The sequence below is a fragment of the Colossoma macropomum genome, unplaced genomic scaffold (genome assembly GCF_904425465.1).
Source record: "Colossoma macropomum unplaced genomic scaffold, Colossoma_macropomum, whole genome shotgun sequence".
NCBI lineage: Eukaryota > Metazoa > Chordata > Actinopteri > Characiformes > Serrasalmidae > Colossoma > Colossoma macropomum.
In genome coordinates, this window is record NW_023496051.1 from 456,018 (window position 1) to 475,512 (window position 19,495).

General features: G+C 41.3%; 2 protein-coding genes across 6 annotated transcripts in view; both read left to right on the forward strand.

Moving 5' to 3' along the window:
* Positions 1-5,543, forward strand: part of LOC118804591 (ribosome-binding protein 1-like) — a 48,409-nt gene extending 42,866 nt beyond the window's left edge. For all 5 annotated transcript variants that reach the window (XM_036565119.1, XM_036565118.1, XM_036565120.1 and 2 more), the window contains 4 exons: positions 427-510; positions 1,596-1,676; positions 1,760-1,903; positions 5,047-5,543. In XM_036565119.1, the coding sequence (XP_036421012.1) occupies positions 427-510; positions 1,596-1,676; positions 1,760-1,903; positions 5,047-5,082 (345 nt within the window). In that variant the 3' untranslated portion in view covers positions 5,083-5,543. The remainder of the gene's footprint in view (positions 1-426; positions 511-1,595; positions 1,677-1,759; positions 1,904-5,046) is intronic.
* Positions 5,544-7,619: 2,076 nt separating this feature from the next.
* aars2 (alanyl-tRNA synthetase 2, mitochondrial (putative)) overlaps positions 7,620-19,495 on the forward strand; it is a 32,202-nt gene continuing 20,326 nt past the window's right edge. Inside the window, exons 1-7 of the mRNA XM_036565114.1 lie at positions 7,620-7,850; positions 10,819-11,007; positions 11,848-11,993; positions 12,711-12,902; positions 13,606-13,750; positions 16,424-16,569; positions 17,579-17,687. Coding sequence (XP_036421007.1) covers positions 7,620-7,850; positions 10,819-11,007; positions 11,848-11,993; positions 12,711-12,902; positions 13,606-13,750; positions 16,424-16,569; positions 17,579-17,687 — 1,158 coding nt within the window. The remainder of the gene's footprint in view (positions 7,851-10,818; positions 11,008-11,847; positions 11,994-12,710; positions 12,903-13,605; positions 13,751-16,423; positions 16,570-17,578; positions 17,688-19,495) is intronic.

Consider the following 19,495-nt stretch of genomic DNA (forward strand, 5'->3'; position numbering starts at 1 on the left):
GAACGAGACCATGGCTTTCCTAACTCTTTCTGTTCGCAGTAGTCCATTTCCTTCATCTGGCTCTTACCTGCTATGTCAGCTTCACTGCCTGCTATATACAACTTGCATGGACAAAACAGTTTTTAGAACTTGCCTTTGCTGATTTGACTCCAGCTGTGCTTTAGAGTGCTTGTGCTGCAGGAGGGAGTTGTAACTAATGCCATGTGTTTGGTTCTGGATGTTTCAGTTGCATTTACTGGCCTGACATCAGCTGCCTGCTACTAACCTCACGTTTACTCTTAAAAGCATTGTTTTTTTTGCCTCTAACCTTGGCTTGCTTTATACATCCGTGCAGTTCAGCCCATCTATCCTGCTTCTGTGGTGCAGATCTGCTCTCTGCTGTAATGTAGAATTACCTTGCATTTGACCTATAATCTCCTTTGGCAGGTACAGACGCAGCTGGAGCAAACAGAAGGCCGCCTGCAGACAGAGGAGGGCGTCCGCCTGCAGCTGGAACACAGCTACGAGCAGGTAACCATGATGACATAAACACGGGTCCATCAGTTACGTCCAGGTCTACACTGCTGGACTGATGGCACTAATTAAGATCAGTAAGACCTGCACAGAGTAAAATATTTTAATTTTAAATAGTGACCTGATTTAATACTATACATGTTTTGCTGGCCAAATAAGATATAATTTATTAGAAACTTTTCCTGCCAGTAGCTCACATTAGCTAGGTTTCCATCCATGTATTTTCTGTGTATTTTGGTATATTTAACAAGACTGGATGGGAATGGCAAATATCAAATAAACCTGCCACAGTTGTATGTTCATTTTAGATGGATACATTTGTTTTTTGTGGATTAAAAAAATCAGTTTGCTAGATATACAATATAAATGGTGACAAAAGTTGTATGACTGATCAGTTGTTTTCGTTTTGCCCAGTTGTAGCTGCAGAAGGCAGCAGGTCACAGTTAAACTAATGAAGAAATTAAAATGTGACTTTGTCTTATCGGGAAAAAAACATGATATTAGACAGTTAATGGACATAGGATGCCTGATGCTGCTCAATGGATGTTTCCTGAGCCAATATTTTAGCCAGTGTGTTCTGTTTCTGCACTCTTAACGCCAATGAGAAGTTTCTCAACATAAAGGAAGTGGTTTTATGAATTCTGAATTATTTTGTTTGCCTGTCCGAAAATGTGTACATGCATTTATTTTAAAGAAAGACAACTTTTTTTTTTTCCCCAAACTGAACAAAATATTTAAGTTACAGTATCATTGGAGTAACAGTGTTAGTGAAGTCTGTGTGAAACCTTAAAGGTAGGGCTTGATTTTAGGTGGCACGTAAGAGGAAGCCATCCCCCCAGTCAAAAAAAGACCTACAACCATCCACCCCTGTCAGGTTTTTTATATTAACGTATTATCACCTAATGTCTATTATCAGAATTTTCATTCATCCGTATGTGAGATTTACAAGGTGGGTTGCTTTGGATATTTCATGTTCTCTCTTCATGCCAAACAAACTACAGTTGAGTAAATGCACACATAAATGAGTCTGTTCATTGCTTATAGGTTTAGTAATACATAACTGTGCTCGTTCTCTCTCTCAGGCGCAGAAATGCATCAGGGATCTGGAGACTCAGTTGGAGGAGCTGAAGGCAGCAGGAGAGGGATCCACCACAGAGCTAAAGGTTTCTACCACACAACTACTGTCACCATACTTTCCACATTAACCTGCAGAGTGGCAGTCTCACTGTGTGCGTCTGTTATTCAGGAGAGGCTGGAGAAGGAGGTGAAGTTGACGCAGGATCTCAACGAGGCGGCCGTTAAGCTCCAGCAGCTGCTGAGGAACACCCAGCAGGACCTGATCAAAGAGAGGGAAGCAGTGAAGAACCTTCAGGAAAAGCTACAGGACAAGGTGAAGTATGGTCTTCTGCACCACTCTACTAGACCACTCTACTGCCTCTGTGGCCTCTCTGTCGGCACTGTAAAGCAGCACCATCAGTGCTTATCATCTTTGAGATGTAGATGATTTTGAAATGACTGAAAAGCCGCATAGCATTGAGAAAGAAGTTAAAAAATTATATTTACAGTGCCTCATTTCAAAAATGGTGATCCCTTAAGACAGGACTATAAATAGACTGCAGTGTATTATTTCTCGTTTATCAACTTGTTGCTCCAAAAATACCTGAAATATTGAACAAAACATTGAAAACATGGCATTTTGGTGTTTAGTTTACAATATTTAAATCCATGTTGCACAAAATATTTTACGTAATTATCTGTATGACAGGTGATTCCGAACTTTTGAACAGTATTGTATTTCAGTGGTTCTCGGTCCTGGTCATGGATATTTCCTACCACTGCCCTGTATATTTCCTGCAGTAACAAACCTAGTTCACCTCAGGAGGGGCTTGTTAATTAGTTCATTAGTTGCATCAAGTGTGTTGAAGTAGAGGAAACAGTCCAGTTTCCAGTGCCGCAACATAAAGAACTTCCCTAGGCCAGAGATCGACAACCTAAATGTTAAGAAGAGCCATTTTGTCCTTTCAACAAAAATCCAACAACCTTGGGCGCCACAACATTGTCCATTGTCCATTTTACCGTCTTAGCTGTAAATATGTCTCAGTATGTGCTGATGTACTAGTATGAGCTAATAATATAATTAAAAACACTGACTCACTTTGCTCTGCTTTAAGCTTCAGCTCAGCTATAAACACTTTTCACGCATCTCCAGCAGGAAACTTTTCCGCATAAGTGCAACAGTTTCTTGTAAAACATCTCTTAACATTTGACTTTTTACGAGACTGAATTTAGCTTCTCATTCTCCAGCTTCTTCTTTGAATTTTCCCGTTCCTCCTTGTGGAATGTGGAATTCGAACCAGAAGCTGGTGAATGAGAAACTGACTTCAGCGTCGTGACTTTTTATTGTTTGTCAGTTTCTCTCTGCAGATTAAACGTATCAGGAAACCAGCTGAAGTGCTTAGAAGCGCAAAGAAGTCCATTTGTCTCAAAGTTATCGATGTTTATCTTAAATCTTTTGTCTCTTAGCCATTAGCTAGGCGATATTGTTGTCTGTGTTGCTATGATGACCAGCTGTCCGTGCGCCAGCCTGCAGGGTTAAAGGGTGAATTAGCTGATATAGGCTATATTAAATCCAGCCTTTAAGGCCATTCATTGTTAAAACTGTGTTGAACGATCAGCAGAGCTTTACTTTACTGAAAAGGAGGATAATTTTATTTTTTACCTATAAATCTAATTCTGCTGTGGAGCCGCAACAGGGCAGTGGAAGAGCCGCATGTTGCCGACCCCTGTAGAGACCTTTGGCCAGCTGCCCAATCAGACTCCTCCACTGTGATGTAAAGACTCTCAGCCAGTGGCCCAGCCAAGCTCCTCCTCAGCAGTGTAAACGCTCTCAGCCAGCAGCCCAGTCAGACTGCTTCCCTGAGACTGTAGGCCAGCGCACTAGTCAAACTCCCCCTGGCAGTGTCAAGACGCTTGGCCACCAGCCCATTTAAATTCCTCCACGGCAATGTAAAGAGACTGCCAAGTAAAACGTAGCCACCATGGTGGAAAGCCCTCCAGCCAGTGGCCCAAACTCCAAACTCCTTCGCTGTGGTGCTGTCTTTTGGTCGTTTTTCAGTCAACGGTGGAAAAGTCCCTGGCTGAAATGCACACAGCGTTCTCAGACCAGGCGTGACTACATGCATGCACACTTCTCCACAGAATTGTAAAAGAAAGATTGCACTAAATGTAGTCGTCATTGTCAGGATTTGAATATTCACTGTATTTGGCTACAGAAGCACCATCCTAAGTTAAAAACCACTATAGCACTAAAGTGTAGCTGCTGATACCACAAGCCACAGTCTGAGATGGCAAAGATTAAAGCCCAATCTTACCATCTGTACACTGAACCACTGCGGCGCTACTCTCTTTCTTTAAGCTGTATGCATTCTGCAAACACAAACGCGGAGAAGTCAGAGTCAGACAGAAGCTCTGTGTGTGCAGGGGTGGTTCTGTGGTGCTGTGTACTCTGTCAGGCAGTAGTTTGCTGCTATATTTAACAGCACACAGTGAGCTCCTTATTCCTAGTGCTGTTTGTGTAGGCCTGTGTGAGGGGCAGGCTGTACTGGGCAGTGAGCAGTGAAATAATGGATGTATCTGTGTTTATAGACAGAATTGAGGCGGGATTTTGACTCACACTGTGTCAAGTTGTGAAGTAATCTCTGAAGTCTGCTTCTTTAGTTTTGTACTGGATGAGTAATGGAAGTTTATACCCCACCAGTTCAGTAAGTGCTGTGGCTTCTGAAACCACATAAGCAACCACGTTAACAGCTCGAGCTCTGAGTCGAGCGTGTGGTGATGTAGGCCTGCTGCTTACAGAGTGCTAACTGGTGGGGTACTTGTTAGCTGGGGTACTACTTGGGGTACTTGTTAGCTGCATTAGCCTTGTAGCTCCAGTGTAAAGCTAAAAATGAGACCTTCAGACATCAAACATGTCTTGGCTAATTGACATGATATGCAAAGGACATTCAGTCTGTTGGCTGAAGTGTTGCTTTAATACAGGAGTGTAACTCTGTGTGTGTGTGTGTGTGTGTGTGTTCTTGTATTGTTATACTTGTGAGGACCCCATGTCCTCACTATGATAAGACTTTATGAAATTTTTGCTCAAGTGAGGACATTTTGCTGGTCATGTGTTGTTTTCACCACAATTACTTTTTTATTTGAAAACTAAAAGAGCAGAAAAATTGCCTTTTGGATACTGAGGTTAAGGTTAGGGTTAGGTTTAGGTGTAGTATTATTTAGCTACAGTAACACAAAAATCAGTAGAAGCCTATGGACGTCCTCGTATGTATAGCAAGGCGCGTGCACCTGTGTGTGTATATGTTCTTTACTTTTGATGTAAGTCAATGGAAAGAGATTTTTAGCAATTTTAAGCAATTTTGGTATATTTTTATTTGTCCAGCATGGTGGGGGTTTCTAATAAAGTGGCTGATGAGTGCAGCATAATTAACAGTGTGAAATGGGGTGTTGACCATCATTTTCTTCCTTCCTTTGCAGGAAGGAGAGGAGCTGAAAGAAGGAACCTCCGTGTGACGTCACAGCAAGAAGGAGGACGAATCAAAACTACCAAACTACCAAAAATGCCTTAATTCTTATGTTCTTGTCCTTATAATCTCTCATGTACTGTAGTGGAAACTGCATGAATGAGGAGGAATTGAAAGGGAGGGGTGTGTCATGTGGGTCCAAAGGGAAGGGAGCAACAGCGATGGATTATGTCCAAGTTGATGTCTTTTGTTTTTTGTTCAAAACTCTTCACATTCCTACAACTTTCAGCGCTCAGTGTTATAAAAAAGGGCAAAGCGCTCGTGCATTAAAACACGCGCCGGTGTGCAATCACTTATTTTTGTTTTGCAAGGACCATCCTTAACGTGGACGCGAAAAAAGAGAAGGAACATTTTGCGTTAAGGTGACTCCTCGCAGGCCTTACACTTATTTGTACTTGGCTGCTGACCAAATGTGACTTAAAATTAAATAAAAACATTTAAGGGATTGTCTGTCGCCTTCATTTCTTTCTTCAGGTGCCGTAGTCGACATTCTCTGTATGACGAGCATTGTAGGCCTCCATCTGTATGGTTGTGGTTCTTGAAGAGCTGTGTTGGCTTCTTTCTCTTTCAGATCTGCCTTCTGAGCAGACATAATAGACTATGTGGCCAAAAGTAAGTGGACACTTGACCATCATGCCTGTATGAGCATGTTATATTCCAAAATCATGGGCTTTAATATAGAGTTGTCCCCATTTTTGTAGCTAAAACAAGTCTCCACTCTTCTGGAAAGACTTTCTACAAGATTTTGGAGTGTGTCTGTGGGCATTTTGCCCGTTCAGTCAACAGAGCATTTGTAAGGTCATGTATAATCAATGTTCCAGTTCTTTTTAAAGGTGTTCAGCGGGGTTGAGGTCAGGACTCTGCAGGCCGCTGGAGTTCCTTCACATGAAACTCGTCAAACTGTCTTCGCTTTGCATACAGGGGCATAGTCATTCTGGAACAGTGAAGGGTCTTCCCCAAATTGGCCGCAAAGAAGCGTATGAATGTGTAAAGTGTCTTTGTATGCTGTAGCATTAACATCTGGATCGAAGGGGCCCAAACCCTGAAAAACAGCCCCAGCTTATTATCCCCCCCCCTCAACCAAACTTTACTGTTGGCACTGTGCAGTCCGGTATGTAGTGTTCTCCTAGAATCCACCAGCAATGCGTATGGCTTGAAATGCCTGAACTCAGTCATTAAGAGGGGTGTCCACATACTTTTGACCATATGGTGTATATCAGACTGTCACATATTTTATTTTGGCGTTTAAAGAGTCACACTTGCACAATACTAAATGTGTTCCGCATTGATAGCACCAAAAAAAAAGAACACTCTGCAGGTTCATTCAGAACAATTATGAATGATAAATTTCAAGAGAACTTCCAACTGCACTTAAAATTAAGCACAGTCATGTTTCCTGAGGAAGCAGAAGGCTGATATTTCACCATTTTAGTCCTGTTAAACATGATTGTGAAAACGTGAACTCTGTCATTTCCTGTTGCAACATCCAAGTCACATCCACACCACACTTGTTTTTTGAGTACAACTTCTTGAGGTCAATAGAAAGTTTATTTGCTGATTCAGACTGGCAGCTTCTTTAACATCTAATATATGGCCCTATATGTCCCTGTATTTGGCAGAGGTCAGTATACATACAAATACATACATACATGTCTATATGATCAGTAATATATGTGTGTGTGTGTGTGTGTGTATATATATATATATATATATATATATATATATATATATGTATGTATATTACTGATACAAATAAAGACATACTATTTTCTGTTTCATGTGTAATGAACATTGTCTAAATCTGCACATTTTAGTTCGTGATTATTTAATGATTTGAGCTAAGAAAATATAAACCTAATAGTACAAATACAAAATATACAAATGCGCCTTTTTTTAGAAGGAAAAGGCTAATTACAAGATCCTGAATGTATGTAAACTAATAAAGAGTTATGTACATGTATCTACATATTTAAGTAATATAAATCGGTAAAGTCTCATTTATTTTTTGTAGCATACAGAAAAACGTATTTTATAAGTAAATAAACATAAAATTTCATAGTAAATAACAAGACGTAGAGTCACAAAAGTCACAAACACGGTTCTTGAGCTAATTCATTTTGTTTCGAACTAACTTTAATACAATTTTCTAAACAAGACTTTTATTTAAAGAAAAAGCTGCTGTCGTCGGAGTCGCTTCACGCCACGTCGTGTTTTGTTTCCGGTTGTGTCTCAAATGCCTCTGCTCCCTATGTAGTGCACTGCATAGGTCACGTAATGATGACTTCTGTTCCCAAAAAGTGCATTATATGTTTAAAAGAATGGAACTTGCAAATGTAGTCGCGCACACAGCGCACTATTTGGGTGCAGAAGTCATAGTTTCACCACTTATCTTGTGCACTATTTAGGGGATCTACAGCTGTTTGAGATTCAGCCTACGTTTCCTCCGTCCTCGGCGCTGTTTGGCTCCGCTCTCCGTCCTCAGCGCTGATTGGTCGTTCCTCGCCGTCATCGAGGTCACCGGCAAACATGGCAGCGTGCGTGCGAGCGCTGCGGGGCTGCGCGCGCCTGCCCGTGTCCGCGAGTTCGCGGCGCTGCTCCGCTTTGTCGCGCGCTCGCGGTCAGTACACATCGCAGAAGGTGCGACGGACGTTTATTGAGTTCTTCACGGAGCAGCACGCGCACCGTGCTGTACCATCTGCACCCGTGCGGCCGCGCGGAGACCCGAGCCTGCTGTTCGTAAACGCTGGAATGAACCAGGTACGAGCCGACACCCAGTATCGACTCCTGAACGAGTCAGTTAATTTAAACCGTGTTGTTTTTAATGAGTAGGTCGAAAAAGCCCAGCTGAGTCCAGATGTTTGTAGTGTCGACGCAGTGTTTACATCCGTGTTGTAGTCTGAAGATTACACCATTATCGATGGTGTTTGGATTATCTTCTTCTTAGCAACACCCTATTAACTGTGTGGAATATCATAGCAACAGCCTAGCAACCACTTGGGATACCATAGCAACCACCATGTATGGGGGGGCAAAGGTTTGTGCACCCAGCTGGTTTGTGCACAATGGTACAAGTCCTTTAGCAACATCTTGTTAACCATGTGGGATATCCTAGCAACCACCAGTAATCACCTAGCAACCACCTAGGATACCATAGCAACCTCCTTGCACCAACCACCTGGAATACCATAGCAACAACCTAGTAACCCCCAGGCAACCACCTGGGATATGGTTGCAACAACCTAGCAACATCCTAGCAACCACTTTGAATGCCATCGCAACCACTTAGCAACACTTAAGCAACCACCTGCGGCACCATAGTAACCATAGTAACCACCTAGCAATGCCACAGCAGCCCTCTTGGATACTCTGCATTTTCTACAGAAAAGGAACTTGTTTTAATAATATTCCAAAAATATTTTTTTTATTTCATAATTTAACTTTACAAATTCACAACATAAAACAAACACTAACATAAAAAAACTCTCACATCTTCTGAACACTGCAGCTTTTTGCTATGCACTTGTGTTAAAAGCCTCTTTGTATCGGAAGAGATACAAATGAATTTGACATGAATCACTGACACGTTTGATTCAGTGAATCAAACCTCTAGAAAGAGTCGTTTCTGGAAAACAATTCAATCTGATGAGGTTTATTTATCAGTTTTGGGGATGGACGATATGGCCAAACCATCGCAGTACTTTAAGAATTTTTTTTTTCAATATGCATCACGATATTTAATTTCTCAGAAACTTTATAAGTCGTGACAGATAAAATAGAAGCAGCATTGCCGCATTTAAAAAGTACTATTTAAAAAGAGACATTTTTATTCACTCTTTCACAAACTGCACTGCGCTAAATCCAGTTAAACAGAACTGATTATGCTGTCTTCGTCATGAAACATGCAGTCGTTTACTGGTCTTTACGTTCTGCCGATACAGTATCCACAGTATACTCTGAAAAATGTATTGTGATTTGACATAATTTATCACGATCATCATATTTCCTCCCCCCATGTTAGCTTGTTTTAGGAATTTGTCATGGATTATCTTCTTCTTAGCAACACCCTATTAACTATGTGGAATATCATAGCAACAGCCTAGCAACCACTTGGGATACCATAGCAACCACTTGCGATACCATAGCAACCACCATGTATGGGGGGGCAAAGGTTTGTGCACCCAGCTGGTTTGTGCACAATGGTACAAGTCCATTAGCAACATCTTGTTAACCATGTGGGATATCCTAGCAACCACCAGTAATCACCTAGCAACCACCTAGGATACCATAGCAACCTCCTTGCACCAACCACCTGGAATACCATAGCAACAACCTGGTAACCCCCAGGCAACCACCTGGGATATGGTTGCAACAACCTAGCAACATCCTAGCAACCACTTTGAATGCCATCGCAACCACTTAGCAACACTTAAGCAACCACCTGCGGCACCATAGTAACCACCTAGCAATGCCACAGCAGCCCTCTTGGATACCATAGCAATTGCCTAGCAACACATTAGCAACCACCAGGAATACCACAGCAATCACTTAGCAACTCTCTAGTAACCATGTGGGATACATTTCAACCACCCAGCATAATTAACATTTTCATAATGAAATGGTTCAGATGTTAATAAAGGCATTCAGAGTGGTTTGAGCTAAAATGCTCTATTCTAGAGAAACGTACACAGTCAGAACTGTTAACATGGTGCTGATAGGAACCAGACGTCTGAAGGGTTAAGGCCTCTGAAAGGTACATCAGCTGGGGTGGACATGGACGAATGACAACTGAGCCACTGACTGACTAAAACTTTCAGCGTCTGATGTTGGAAGCTCACATGTTTGAAGGATATGATTGTAGCTTAGTGAGGCAGTAAAATAATGCAACCGACATTCAGTAAATTTCACATAGTGTGATAACCTGAGCGCTTAAAATAAAATCCAGCAATTTTAATTATAATTATTTTATATTTAGATATTTTTATTATTAATTCAATTGCTGTGCCATTATTTTGTTATACTGAGTCATTTTTTTGAGATACTGTCTGAGACGCTTTCTCATTATTTTTAGAAAACTTCTCATTAGAATTAGAATTAAAATTGAGATAGTGTCTCAAATTAACGAGACTACCTCACAATAATGACTTAATATCTCAAAATAATTTCTTAGTATCTGAAAATAGTGACTTAGCATCTCAAAATAATTTGACGTTATCTTTAAAAAATGAGATCTTTATTATTTAGAGAGACTATTGAGAAACTATCTCAAAATAACGACTTATCTCAAAATAATGAGTCTCTCTAAACAATGAGAAATTATCTCATGTTAACTTAATCTCTCGAAATAATGACAATATCTCAAAATGATGACTTGATATCTCACAATAATAAAAGTCTCTCTAAATAATGACTTACTATCTCAAAATAATGAGATTGTTTAGAGAGACGAATGAGAAATTCTCAAAATAACTTACTATCTCAAAATAATGACTTACTGTCTGAAAATAACGGCGTAGTAAGTCATGCATTAGTTTGTGCATCGCGGTAAAAATATTCACCAGATCAGTGAGCTGTGACAGTCCCTCTCACTCAGGTCTGTATTTGTGTTGTAGACAATGTGGCTCCTGGTTCCCATCAACACCACTGTAAAGAAATCAGAGTCCATACATTTTTTTTTGTGTGATCATATGAACACTAAATGTGGTCATTCCTTCAACTGTCCCTGCAGTTTAAGCCCATCTTGCTGGGCTGTGCTGACCCCCGCAGTGAGATGGCATCTTACCGGCGGGTGGTGAACAGTCAGAAATGCGTGCGCGCTGGAGGTAAACACAACGACCTGGAGGACGTGGGCAGAGACGTGTACCACCACACCTTCTTCGAGATGCTCGGCAACTGGTCCTTCGGCGACTACTTCAAGGTGTGCCAGACCCATATACACACACACACACACACACACACACCGACTGGCCACTTCATTAAGTACACTCTGTTTCTAGACTCATTGTCCATTTTATCAGCTCCACTGACCATGTAGGAGCACTTAGTCCATCTGTTTCTCTGTGTACTTTTGTTAGCCCCCTTTCACCCTGTTCTTCAGTGGTCAGGACCCCCACAGGACCACCACAGAGCAGGTATTATTTGGGTGGTGGATCATTCTCAGCATTGCAGTGACACTGCTGGACTGAGAATAGTCCGGACTGGAGGATGACCAACACAAACACAGCAGCAGACGAGCTACTGTCCCTGACTTTACATCTACAATGTGGACCGACAAGGTAGGAGTGTCTAATAGAGTGGACAGTGAGTGGACACAGTGTTTAAAAACTCCTGCAGCACTGCTGTGTCTGATCCACGCGTACCAGCACAGCACACACTGACACACCACCCCCACGGCAGTGCTGAGAATGATCCATCGCCTAGATAATACCTGCTCTGTGGTGGTCCTGTGGGGGTCCTGACCACTAAAGAGCAGGATGAAAGGGGGCTAAATGTACCAAATCAAGTACACAATCTCCTCTAAAAGTGTTGCTGCTCTGCTGTTTTCTATTAGATGCCATGATATTGTAGAAATGACTGTGAAGAATGATGGGAGACGCTGCAGTGAACCCAAATAAAGCTCTTTATTTGGAAAAATGCGCGGTTCATATGGAATCATGGAAAAATACGAAGTGATAAGATTTACAGGTTTCTGGTTCTGACAGTGACCTCTGTTCTGAGCTTATAATTGAGTGTTGTTATTGTACCTGGTGTGTTTTAGGTAGAAGCCTGCGCGATGGCCTGGCATCTGTTAACGGAAGTGTACGAAATTCCTGCAGAGCGTCTGTACGTCTCATATTTCTCCGGAGACGCAGCGAGCGGTCTGCCTGCAGACGAGGAGACACGGCACATCTGGCTCAGTCTGGGGTAAGGTCACTACGGCATACAGGCCTCCATTTCCTAAAGCACAGTGAAAAAATACTTTGTCTGTAGCTGTTTTAATGTATCGCTGTGGTCGGAAAAAAAACTTGTATCTCCAAAATAGTAACTTTACAGGAGAAGGAAAAAACCTACTTTACTTTTAATGTAAGTCAATGGAACCAGACTTTTTTCCATGTCGTTTTGGGTCGTTTCTTTTGGTCCAGTCATCTTGCGATTTACACTCAATGTAAAGGGCAACAGGCATTTTCAAATTATGTCAAAAACTGAAAAACGACAAAAATGGAGATACGAGGTTTTCTTCTGACAGCAGCGATATATTTGTGCCACACTTTACATTATGGACATAATTTTAAGAAGATTGTTCCGATAGTGATGTTCCAAAATGACCACAGTTACCTTTTGGGGCAGATTTGCTTTGACAGAGATGAGATATATAAAACCTGAGATATTTATCAGTGTAAATGTATGTAGGGTTGTGCTGCTGTTAGTGACTGGCTAGACTTCCTCCCTGTCTAGCAAATAAGAGGTGCATATCGCCACCTTGTCTACAGAACTGTTAACAGCTCAAGCCTTTGCTGCAAAGCCTTTGTTCACAAAATGTTTACGGTAATTATTGTTGTTGACTTTTCAACCAGGCCCACTTAATATTCATTAATGGTTTTACAGCATTTACAGCATCACCTTTTCTTTTCTGACCTTCAGAGTGCGTCCAGATCACGTGCTCCCATTTGGAATGAAGGATAACTTCTGGGAGATGGGCGAGACGGGGCCATGTGGCCCCTGCACCGAGATTCACTACGACCACGTGGGCAACCGCAGTGCTGCCGCGCTCGTCAACGCAGACAGTCCAGATGTGGTGGAAATCTGGAATTTGGTGTTCATGCAGTACAACAGGTAAATAACACTACACACACACAACAGTTTAAATGTGTTATTTATGTATTCATTTATTGTTTGTTTGTTTGTTTAATTCCATTTTTGCTATTTTTATCGAGCAATAACTGAATGAAATATTACAAACTAGATGCTATTTTACATATTTTATTTTGCATTACTTGTAATAAGTACAATAATATATAATTATAAATTTATAGTGTGTAGTATATAGTATCAATTTTATACTTTCTTTCCTCGTCACCTTATTAATTTTATTAACTATATTAATTATTATTCTTATTCTAAGTTCATTCTTAATGTTGTGCAGCTCAGTAATTAATCTTAGAATAATTTACTGCCCCACTTATCGTTCTGCACACATCTTTCTTTCTTTTTCTTTTTTTTTTCATCATCATATTTATCATTTTTCTGCATTGAAATTGGTTGATTATTGAAGCTGGTGGTTCCATGCTTTTAAATGGCTGTTAAAGAAACTTGCAAATATCTGTAAACACACGTGCCTTGCAGTAGGGGCGCCCAAAATGGAAAATGTTGGGGATGAAATTCTCATAATTGACTGCATTTGATGCACTTGGATCTATTAAACTGTATGCATTTGATTTTTCTGTGTAGAATCAGCTTCTACATGATCCACATGGAGCCGAGTGTAAAAGTGAAACTAAATGGGGCGGAGTCTTAGTAACTGTGTGTATGTGTGCAGGGAGGGTGATGGAGGGCTGCGTGCGCTGCCCCAGTGCAGTGTGGATACGGGGATGGGGCTGGAGAGGCTGCTCACCGTGCTGCAGGGCAAACGCTCCAACTACGACACTGACCTGTTCACCCCACTGCTGTCTGCTATCCACCAGGTTACTCGAGGGTTCACCCTCACACCTCTCTTGTTTTGCTTTATTAAAGCAGCAGTGAAATTAAATATGAAATTTTGGCAGTGGTTCCCTTTACCCCAGTATGTAACCGGTCAGCTGAGGCATGTTTGGTGTCCTAAATTTGCGTCTGCAGTAGCTACTAGATATGGGTTTATGTTTTAGTCTGTAATTTGGTGAACCATGATATGAAACATGCACTGCAACGTTGTTGTGGACAGTTTGCAGTGGCTGCAGTTTTAGTCAGACATGCTGCAGTTTCTCCAGAAATGTTTTAAACAGGCTGTATTACAGAAACTTCTTAATTCTGAAGTATTATCTGTTTAGTCACCATGACAACGACAGTTAGGACAGAAGCTATTACACAACAACAGTTCTTAAGTTCGTGATCTTATCATTAACTCCAGATTAAAAAAGTGTTACAGAAACATCCTAACTAGACTAAGGCCTTATTTTTACCCCTATCTCTTGTTTTCGAGTGTCACTTTGCCCCTTAGAACTGAGTCACAAGGGGTAGTGGTTGAAATCTTCCCCTACAAAATGGGACCCTCAAATAAAAAGAGCATCACTTCATTAACAGCTACCAGCACTGCTCTGTAGGCGACGCTGCCAGTCTGCAGTGACAGCAGAGGAGGGTAAAGTTCAGCTCCTCACTGCTGGGCTTTAGTTGCATTCAAACAGGGTGATGTGAAAATGATTCATTATCACCCACCGCTAATTCTTCAGTGATATGAAGCTGAAGTCATTTTTTTTTCACCAGCTTCTTGTTCGAATTTTCCCGTTCCACCTTAAATGGAGCAGCAGTTACATTCTGGCACTTCAGGCGTCAGAACTTGTGCACTATTTAAGGTGGAACGGGAAAGGTAGCTAGTTAGCTACTGAGACATTAGTGTAGTACTAGCGTTTTTTTTTTTATGCTTGTTATGAAGAAAACGACCATAATACACTGAAACAACATTTAGATTAAGATAAAACAGTGGTTATCATAATTTGTTAACGGAGAAAATACTTACGTTTGTGTGTTTCTTTGGTCTCTTGTTCAGCCATCTTGCCGGTTTTTCTTTTTTTTTCTTATAACACTCCGTTTGGAGTCTCTGAAAAACCTCCGTTTGGAGGGCAATGTAGCCCTACCCCTCTATCTCAACACAAATCAGGACACCCTACCCCTAGACATCAACGCGCAAAACTGAGGGCTAAGGGCCAAGTGGTAGGGGCGAGGGGTGGAATGGGATTGGGCCTAAATCCCCTAAATTCTGTCCGAACTTTGACAAAACCAGAGCTTCCTAACTTCTGTTTAACCGTCTGTTTCTATTGTTTTGTGCAGTGACGGGCAGCACAGCTCACTGTAACCAGCGTAATGACATTACATTTATATACGTTGTAAACGGTGCTTTTTTTTTTCTAACAGTGTTGAATAGTTGGTGAATAATGAGGAGACAGAGCTGGAACTGCCCAGCGGCAACGCTCTGATAAACAGCTTAAAGCTCTGTCACAATATTCTTAACTTCAAGTTTATCACGTTTTATCTTTTTTACGTCAGTGACGGTAGCTAATGTTAGCTGTCTGGCTAACTAACTTGATTACTTTGATTAGTGTTTCGTCTGTGTGCCCGTATATGACAGCTGATTGTCGACTTTGATCGAGTTAGTTAAGATTTCCTAACTTGATAAGGTGCTAGAGATTCCTTCATATCAAGCACCGTCAACAAATTTAGAAAAGCTTAAATAATCTACTAGCTGGGAGTTTTGGCTGAGACTCAGAGCAGCAGAAGATCAGTCACTTAATGTGAGGAGGAACCCGAGTAGCTGACGTCATCTGTGCTGACATGATTCCTTCTCTGCCAGTTCATAGTAAAAACTTCACAAAAACTATAGAAAATACAGGGAAATCATTCAAATGAATAGACAGGGGCTTTAACAGCGTGTTGTTTGTTTTAGGTGCGCTCCAAACCTAAAGAAGCAAACTTCAGACACGGAACCCAACATGTCTTGGCTGATCGACGACACTTCAGATTGCGTATTTGATATAATGAACCCTCTACTGCACACATTGAGGGCCATTTAAAAAGTCCACTTTCTTGCGTAAAATGGTGCTTGATTATTAAATTATATTTGATTGACTTGATTATTAAAATATATGTTATGATTCCTGATATATATTATATGATTGTCCTGAATAATTGGTCCTGATTATTACATTCAAAAAACATAAAAAAAATAATAAAAATCTGCAGGGTTCTTTATGGAGTGTGTTGCCTTGAGGCAACATTGTGAGACTATGAGAAGAAATGACATAGAGTTGTGTTCCCTGAGGTGGTGAGACCTGGCTTGGGACTGGCTAAATCCGTTCCATTGTCGCACAGTGTTGCTTCTAGGCAACAAACCTATTTCTGCTAATTCCCATAACAAAAAAATTGATACTGAATGTTAAAAAAGAGGATTAAATGTGCTCAGTAAGAGACATTATGACCAGGCACATGCTTTTTGCTGACTTACTCAAACTCTGCCATTTATTGTTAACCCTGTCATTGTCTGTAAATACATATAATGTTATTGTAAAGTGAGGAAAATGAGTTTGTTGCCCTGAGGCAACATTGTGCAAAAGTGGGTAAAGGACATTTTGGTCATTAGCAATGTGTCTTTTTGTCTGTGTATGCAGTGCAGCAAAGCCCCTGCGTACAGCGGCCGGACGGGGCAGGCTGATGCAGGCAGAGTGGACATGGCGTACCGTGTGGTGGCGGATCACATCCGCACGCTTTGTGTGTGTATCGCTGATGGAGTGTATCCTGGGATGACCGGAGCAGAGTGAGTACAACACAACAGTTTTTGTTTCGTTTGTGTTGGTGCGTGTTGTGATGGTCTGAGTGGATCAGACACAGCAGAGCTGCTGGATTTTTTATACCCCTCAGTGTCACTGCTGGACTGAGAAGAGTCCACCAACCAAAAATATCCAGCCAACAGCATCCTGTGGGCAGCGTTCTGTGACCATTGATGAAGTACTAAAGGACGACCAACACAAACTGTGCAGCAGCAGATGAGCTATCGTCTCTGACTTTACATCTACAAGGTGGACTGACAAGGTAGGAGTGTCTAATAGAGTGGACAGTGAGTGGACACAGTGTTTAAGAACTCCAGCAGCACTGCTGTGTCTGATCCACTCGTACCAGCACAACACACACTAACACACCACCACCACGTCAGTGTTACTGCAGTGCAGAGAATGATCCGCCACGTTAGTAGTTACTCAAGTGTACTGCGCAAATTATTACCGGTGGTCATGATTATATGAATAATAGCATTATTGACAGATTAACTACATTTAAAATACAATTTCACTGTGAAAAAATTGTGATTTTATTCATTTTTCCATTACTTTATTGTTCATTTTGCTATATTTCTACTCTCTGATGAACATTGTTCAAATGTCCAGCTACAGTAATATTACCGTGATCCACATAGAGCCAAAATACTGTAAAACACTGATGAAGAGATTTATTTAGGTGTTTTTAAACATTTATTGAATAACTTTAAGGTTTTGAGCAGCGTTCACTTACTGACTGGTTACTGCTTTGATTTTCACCATGAAACTGTTCAGACGAAGTAACAGAACTTTTCTGTGATGACCGTTTACTGATGATGGTTCACTGTCTCACATTTTTTTAACTGGAGTGGCCATAACGGTGACTACACTTTACAGGAGGGTGGCACTGGCCACCCCTGACCACCCCTTAGTTACTCCCTTGTTACTTCTTCTCTAGTTGTAACCATCACCCCTGACTTCAGTTGTGCAACACATGTGTTTGTGTGTTTGTAGGCTGGTCTTGCGGCGAATACTCCGCCGTGCTGTGCGCTTCTCCACAGAAGTGTTGCAGGCTCCCGAGGGTGCGCTGGCCAGCCTGGTGCCCACTGTGGCCCACATACTGGTGAGAGGAGTCTCAGTCCTACTAAGTTCTAACTGTTGCCACACAATGGCTCTTGGCTATAAGCAAAATGCATCACTTATTAAAAAGATCAGTTTTGGCTTTCCATTTATGGGTCAGAACTGTCATAAAAATCAAACTTGCTGTTTCAGTGGTGGTGATAGGAACCAGGGATGTCTACAGTAGAATAGACATATATTTACATATATTTACTTTCCAGAATGACCAGTGAAACGGCTCGTCTTCTGAGTTTCAAATATTGTTCTAGAAACGCAGCTGCTAGAGGAGGCACCCCAAATAGACTTGGGGAGAGTATTCCATAATTTGAGAGCTACTACGCTAAATGCTCAACCAGGTATTGAGAAGCCAGACTGTGCTGTGTGTGTTTAATAAGGAGAATCTTATACTGAACACGGAATGTATTAAGTAACTAGTGAAGACTCAAGGACAGGGGCGATATGGTCAGTGTTCTTAGAGTAGGTCAGGATCCTAGCAGCGGCATTTTGTGCGTACTGTAACCTATTAAGGGCTTTGACTGGGAGACCCGTTAGAGGAACATTATAGTAGTCTAACTGCGATGTTACTAATGCATGCACTAATCTTTCTACATCTGCTAGATTAAGGGATCTCCGGAGAGGAGCAGTATTGCGAAGATGGAAAAACGCTGTCTTAACTACAGAATTAATGTGAAGTTAAAGGACAGTGTGGTGTCAAAGATGACTCTAAGATTGCGGATGGGGGAACAAGCTGTTACCATAGTCCTATCAATATTGATGCCAAGGACAGATGATATCAGTGCCTTTGAGCCGATTAAAAGCAATTCAGTTTTGCTAGCATTCATTTTTAAAAAGTTCAGACTCGTCCATGACTTTGTCATGAATATGGTCAGATAAAGCAGGTGGTATTGTTGTCTGAGCAGGGCTGACGCTGACATAGAGTGTCGTCTGTGTGACAGTAAAAATGTAAACCACAATGGCGTGTTATATGGCCAAGTGGCAGCACATAAATGGTAAAGAGTAACGGACTTCAAACTGAGCCTTGGGGAACGCCCTTAGTAACGGACACAGTAGAGAATTCATGATTCTGAATAGCTACAATACCAGATATTATGCCTATACAAAAAAGTACCTCTAAGGTACGGTGTATATTTTAGGACATCCTTAGGCCACAGTGTCATGTTTCAGAAGGAGCACAACTGAAAAAATGCAGTAAAATCATGTCTCAGCTCTTGTATCAGGCCAAACGAGTTGATCTCAAATAACTAACGAATTGATATTTGACCTTCAGCAAGAAATCTTTTACTTTTTAAAGAAAATGCTTGTTTATAAAAAAAAAAATTGCCCCAGAAATAATAGTCAGCACTAAATAATTAACTCCATGTGCAGAACGTTTTCGACAAACATGTCAGAACCTTATCATTCTAAACCCATGATTTGTCATTTGGAAGCACATCTGGACTGCATCTGGAGTTAAGACTGATGTTGAAAGTATAAAATTGTGAGTCTCAGAAGCTGCATCTGGTGTGCAGAGCTGGCAACTGTGTGCTAGTGGTTACAAACTGCTATTAAGCTTGACAAACAAAGTTTGTTTTCCTCAGAAGTGTGTATTTGCGAGTAGGTCATAGTTTGCTACTCCAAAATGTGAGTGCCTGAACCCGGGTGCGTTGTCGAGGGGGCTTTGTTAAGGACGTGACCGAGAAAGCAGAGATAGTACGGCTTTTGTCACTAAACAGGCTAGGCTAATGTTACAGTGGTGCTTGAAAGTTTGTGAACCCTTTAGAATTTTCTATATTTCCGCATAAATTTGACTAA